The 6,188-nt window shown below is 47.7% G+C and overlaps 1 protein-coding gene across 3 annotated transcripts; it reads right to left on the reverse strand.

Annotated features, from left to right (window-relative positions):
- Positions 1 to 1,099: 1,099 nt before the first annotated feature.
- Positions 1,100 to 4,106, reverse strand: LOC780657 (serine/arginine-rich splicing factor RSZ21). Of its 3 annotated transcripts, none has more exons than XR_006463392.1 (7): positions 3,909 to 4,106; positions 3,200 to 3,301; positions 2,470 to 2,558; positions 1,867 to 2,131; positions 1,484 to 1,603; positions 1,288 to 1,413; positions 1,100 to 1,184 (listed from the first exon to the last, which is right to left on the reverse strand). XR_006463392.1 is itself a non-coding variant. In XM_044548786.1 (6 exons), the coding sequence occupies exons 2-6, from the start codon at positions 3,286 to 3,288 to the stop codon at positions 1,392 to 1,394; spliced, it is 585 nt and encodes a 194-aa protein (XP_044404721.1). In that variant the 5' UTR covers positions 3,289 to 3,301; positions 3,909 to 4,106; the 3' UTR covers positions 1,100 to 1,391. The 3 variants fall into 3 exon arrangements, 1 of the variants encoding a protein (XP_044404721.1); XR_006463391.1 differs by having other exon boundaries at positions 1,100 to 1,187; XM_044548786.1 differs by having other exon boundaries at positions 1,100 to 1,413.
- Positions 4,107 to 6,188: the final 2,082 nt, after the last annotated feature.

Below are 6,188 nucleotides of genomic sequence, written 5' to 3' on the forward strand. Positions count from 1 at the left end.
GTGAAGAAGGGGGCATGGCAAGGGTTGAATGAAATCAAATGGTGCGGCCGAATCGACTAACACCCAGTCGTTTTTCAGGCAAAGATTGGAGCTATGCGTCTGCCCACCTTGTGCCAAACGAAAATATTCCCATGGATATGCCCAAACAAAAATATGGCATTCTAAGAGTATTACCGCACACAAAGATTCAACCTGACTGCCTCTGCACAGCCGCTAGCAAACTTAACTGAGGCTGCCACTGGAACAAAATAGACAGTAGGTGGTGATTTGACAGAAGTTTCCAGCACATGAAATTTATCTTTGGATGTCTAATGTGAAAAGGTGTACAGGTACAACTGCTGAATGGCCAGTACACAGTAGTTTCCTACTAAATGCAATATTAGGTCACAAGTACTTCAATAACAATTAAGGACTTGCCTAATATAGAAAGCAAGAATGCATCACATCTTGGAGATGGCAAGACATTCCCATTCAGAGACTAAGCAGTGCAGGCAGCAGGCAGAAGACGGAGACGGAGACTATGCAGTGTAGGCAGCAGGCAGAAATATACTCGTTTTGTCGAAGATAACAAATGAAGCACGCAGATGAAGATGAAGTTGAGACTATGCAGTGCAGTGCAGTGCAGGCAGCAGGCAGCAGGCAGACTATGCAGACTGCGAAGAACATGAATGCCGAGAATAAAGCCGATGAAGTCCGCACAACTCTTTAAATGGATTGACTCTCGCTGAAGCCGAGAATAAAGCCGAGATGAAGTCCACAAAACTGTTTTAAGTGGACTCTCGGTGAAGCCGGCCTCATCAAATTCCTTGATGCTCAACTACAGAGCGCAGCTCAAGGCCCATTTTTCACCCTATGAACAGGATGTAGATTTAGTTTCACTCGAGTGCTGCACGGTCAATACCTTGCTGACTCCTGGTTCTATATACAAAATCAGTGATCCGGTTACTTTAACAAGTTGCACTTGTCAGCACATCCAAACTTATCAATTTGAGATAAAGAGATTACTAATTTTGAAGGCAGCTCTTCAACGAAGAACATCAGAGGCATCGCAGGCAGGGACTAATGCAGGATGCGCGAAGCAGTAAGGGCGTGCGAAGAATGAAGAGCGAACAAGAAAACCACGAAGACAACAACTGAAGAGCCGAAGTTGGCTGAGTCGTTTAAGCAGAAGTGCAGGACGATGCCTTCTTAACACACAGAAAGAAAGGTAATAGATCTCAGTTGCATACCACATCCACCACATAATTTTTTTAATGACAGAACATAAACTATAGATAAAGTTGAAACCTTAACCGAAGTCAAGAAGTTGACGTCAGGTCTCAGTACTCCTAGCAGGCAGAGCTAAAGAGTAACTTCTCTCAGAGAACATGCATTGGACACGGGCTTCAGGTCTAACTCCGGCTGCGGCGATACCTGGGAGAGCAGTCCAGTATGAGATTGGGACACAATAATTAGGTGATATTTCCACAGAATCTGCATTTACCCTTTAGCATCAGGAGAATCATCCCTGGCACGGACTGGTGACTTGCTATAGCTGCGACCACGGGCTGGGGCTGGAGAAGCACTGCGGCGTCTTGGAGAGCGATCACGAGGGCTGTAACTTCTGTTTGCAGAGTAGTTAGTTTCTAAGAGTTCATTCCTTCAATCATAATCCTAGGCATATAATGAGCACAAAGTAGAGAAACCTCACATAGCCAAAAATAACAAAAAGTAAAAGACCAGGCACCCAAGCTTGACATGGTAGGTAGAAGAACTTATAAAGAACAAGCAACCATTTTTGACATAAACAGTATGCAAGGAAATGAACAACAAAGCTAACCTAAACAATTGAGACTTATAACTTAATGCATTAACAAAATGTGTTACCTTCTGCCATAGCTCGGACTCCTGCGGTACCTAGGACTGCGGCTGCGGCTGCGGCTCCTGCTGCGACGCCTTCCACTGCCCAGACCCCCAGCACCAATACGCAGACGACATTCACGAGCAAAGTGCCCAGATTCACCACATTCATAGCATTTCATATCAGAACCACCACGATCACGACCGCCACCGCCGCCGCCACCACCACCACCACGACCTCCACGGTCACCACGGTCATTGCGAGACAGCTCAACCCTCCATCCATTCTTGCCTATTAAAAGAGAAACCATACTTCAGATTACAATCTACTGTCATGGATGAGAAAACAAAGTGTGCATCTGAAAAAGCAAAGTTCATGATCTAAGAACTCGAAAAGATTGGCTAGTGGCTAGGATGTGTATAATCTAAAAGAAAAGAGATTATTTACTAAGTTTCAACCATTGAAAGCTTGCTTCCTTAACTCAAAAGAGGAGCAAAAAAGACTGCAAGTTCTACATGTTTTTGCCAATCAGACATTTGCCATGAAAATCAGATCCAGGAAACAAAGAAATGACGTAATGTCCTGCCCAAGAATCAAACAAGCCTCCACAAGAGAAATGGTTGCATTACCATCTAGATCACGAAGTGCATCCTCAGCATCCCGCTTGTCGTCAAAATCAATAAACGCAAAACCAGGTGGCTTACGTGCAACCCAGACACTACATTGAACACAACAGTCAGTCCAACATGCCAAGAGATAGAGAAATTCTTAATCTACACCAAGCCATTGAGTATTTACAAAGGAACAACTGATCATCTCATCAGCTGAATGATACAGGCCTCCACCTCAAAAGATATTTAGTGCTGAACCATACCATTTTGAAGGGAAAAAGCATTCAAGGTTCAGAAACGCTTAAATGAGCAGCATGTCTCGGTGGTCCAAAATCTCAATTTAAAAGTCCATACTTGTACGTCAGAGATAGGAGTTCTTAAGCATGTTATGTTCTGATGTTCATTGGTGAACGAGCATACCCACAGCACAAGCACCGCTAGAAGTAGAAAGCATTTCACTGGATAGTTCGACATGTTTGAACATACAAGTTACGAAGATCAAACATGAATGAAAATAACTAAATAACAACTTCAATTGTAAACAACATAATTGCTTCAAAGATCTAGCATCCCTTTATAAGCATAATCGCTGGCATACATAATTATCATTTTGCTTCAAAGATCCAACATCACTTTATAAGCACTGGCATGCATGATTATCCTTGGCAGTATACAATAAATGAATTCACGCATCAAAAAAATTCCACATAAAGAAAATACTGCAAAGGCAAATTGTAATGAAACCGACCTTCGCAAAACTCCAAACACACGAAACTCATCTTCAAGTTCCCCAGCAGTCACCCGGGCATCCAAGTTACCAACGTACAAGCGGGCCATGGTGAACAAATCCCTGGGTTTAGTAAAGAGAGGAACCAGTTATAATGAGGACACCTCTCCCAGAGGTATATGAGCAACACTGCACGAAAGGCCGACAAGATTCTATACACTTCTAGATCACCAACTGCGTATCACAGTGTATGTAAGCCTAGCAAGCAAATTTCCCAACTATTTAGCGAGAGCAGTCGTTTATAGGAAAGAAAATTCCTATCCAGACGAAACCGCGACAATATCCAACGCCCAGATCTGAAATCTGAAGATCTGGGGAGTCCCCTTAACACCAATTCGACTACAGCCCTAACTAGAACTCCGCGAAATTTCGACATCGAGATACTGCCTATCCTCGTGCGGTAAACAAACGCAAAAACTGAGGGGTGTGATTCCACGAATATTTCGAAGGATCCCCAAAACACCCAATCGGGAGGAATTGGTCTGAATCCGCAGAAAACTACCGAGACAAAGGAACTGTGAAATCAAGCCGACCAATCGCCCATCTAGCTCGGAACATCGCGACGAGGCAGCCGTAACAACTGGCCGACGGCTTTCTAGGGTTCCGAAACTGGACGCCATGGAGGGTTAGGTAGGGTGGAATCAGATGGAATCTGGGAGTCGAGGGTTACCTGCGCCGACGAGAGCCGGGAGCTCCGTGCGTAGGGGAGCACGGGCGAGCTCTGCGTCGCGGTGCGGAGCGGCGGCGACGGCGGCGGAAGCGAGGCTTCCGGGTTCGCGTGCGGGAGAGAGAGGGGCCGGTGGTGGTACACGGATGGTTCGTTTTATTTATTTTTTGTAGGGGATATGTGTGGAGCTGGTTTGAGGCGTGCACTGGCGGGCCCACTGGGCTAGTAGGCTTATTGGGTTGGGCTGCACAATGCATCATATGACCATACTTGAAGGAAAACATCACTACAAAGAAGAAAGTATATTTCTCCCCCTGAAATCTCCCTTGATGGACCAAATCCCCCCTGAACTCCGAAACCGGATAAATAACCCCCTGAACTTTGCAAAACCGGATAAATATCACCCCAGAGTGGTTTTGAAAAGAATTGAAGGTGGTTTTCGTACTAAGGATGCTAACTAGGCTGTTAATGATGTTGACTCGGCATCGGCAAGGAACGGTTTTGGTGAAATTTCTTCACTTTTAGCAACGTCTTTTTGTCTTCGTTCGGCGGCCGCCGGCGTCAAATTCGTCACCACTGCAGCTTCCCCGGCCGCCCCGACTTCGCCTACGAGCTCTGGGTGAACGCGCGCACCTTTTCTCGTCTGATTCCGTCACCTGTAGCGTCGCCTCGCTCGAGCTCGAACTCGGCCGCCATGGCCATGGCCGAGATCGGCCGTCCATGCGCGCGCCCAGCCTGCAAGCGCCCTCGACCACGGCCCCGCAACCTCTCTCACACGCTGGTCCTTCCATGGCCGGCCGCGCCGGCCGTGCTTTTGGCGAGCCCTGCTTTCCTAGCCTGGCGTGCTGCCTCGCATGCGCGAGTCAAGTTCATGTTCGTGGTCGCGCGCATGGCAGCAAACACAGGTCTGGGCCTCTTCCTTTTGCAACCGTCCGTCACGCAGAAGCTCGTTGTTCTCGCCCCGCTTTCCCATCGCCTTTTCCATAGGATTTGGAAGAGCAGCCTCGACGCAGCAGCACGCGGGCGGACGTGCGAGAGCACCTCCGAGAGTCTCATCCCGACGGCCATTACTGCTCCTATTAGCTCCCTACCCTTATTGAAGCACACAAACACTGAGATGCACATGCGCGCGGGGGAAACAAACCATAGCTCACTGATTAGGAATGCAAGGAGGTGGCAACGCTGCTGGTCTGCTCATTGCACTGAAGGAGATGGTTCCGACCATCGCACGACCACGCCCTGCAGGCACTTGACTCGCGCATGCGAGGCAGCACGCCCGCCCCGGAAGGTAGCGCCCGCCGAAGCACGGCCGGCGCGCCGCCTGAGTCGGCCACAGGAGGGCATGCGCGTGAGCGAGGCTGCGGGGCTGCGGCAGAGGGCAGTTAGGGGTGGGCGTGCGGGGCGGCTGGGCTGGTGAGTGCACGGCTGAGGTCGGCCATGGCCATGGCCATGGTCGCCAGGCCCATGCTCGAGCGGACGATGCTACCTTTGCCAACTCAGCGTGCCAAGTCAGAATGATTACAAGTAAAACCACCTTCAATCCGCTCCAAAACCACCCCAGGGCGACATTTATTCGGTTTCGTAGAGTTCAGGGGGGAAATAATCTGGTTTTAGAGTTCAGGGGGATATTGATCCATTGGGGAAGATTTGAGGGGGGAAACTATACTTTCCTCCACTACAAAACACTTGGAGGGAAAAAATAGCATGCTTTAAAAAAATGGAATGTCTATTTAGCATTTGACTGATTTTTAGTTTGATTTCATTCAAATTTCCTGACAAATCAAGTCTTGACACATGTATGTCCCAATACCATCGAGAAATTGTATGTTTGCATTTCCAACAAAAAAACGGATCGGGCTGCTAAAAATCTGACTCGGTTCTATGCTAACCAAAACAAGGCCACGTAACTATCACAAAAGCATCTTGGACCCGTCGCCCACGCTCCTTTCCTCATTCCTGGACCACAAAGCATCTGACAAAGAAAAATAACAAAATCAGGAAATAGTTGGCGACTCCCAGGCCCCTCCTTCAACTTGCATCCTGTGCATCCTGATTTCGCTTGAACTACGTCAGTATTTCCCCAATAAGGAAGGATTGGTGCAACACAGTTACAATAGGTATTTTCCTCAATTATGAAACCAAGGTTACCAATTCAGTAGGAGAACCAAGCAACGCTATGTAAACGGTACCTGCACACAAAGAACAAATACATGCAACCCGAAGCTTATGAGGGGTTGTCAATCCCTCTTAGGGGTAACTGCGTAGAAAAATTGTCGAGTTGAC

This window comes from Triticum aestivum, chromosome 6A, assembly GCF_018294505.1.
Source record: "Triticum aestivum cultivar Chinese Spring chromosome 6A, IWGSC CS RefSeq v2.1, whole genome shotgun sequence".
NCBI classification, from domain to species: Eukaryota; Viridiplantae; Streptophyta; class Magnoliopsida; order Poales; family Poaceae; genus Triticum; species Triticum aestivum.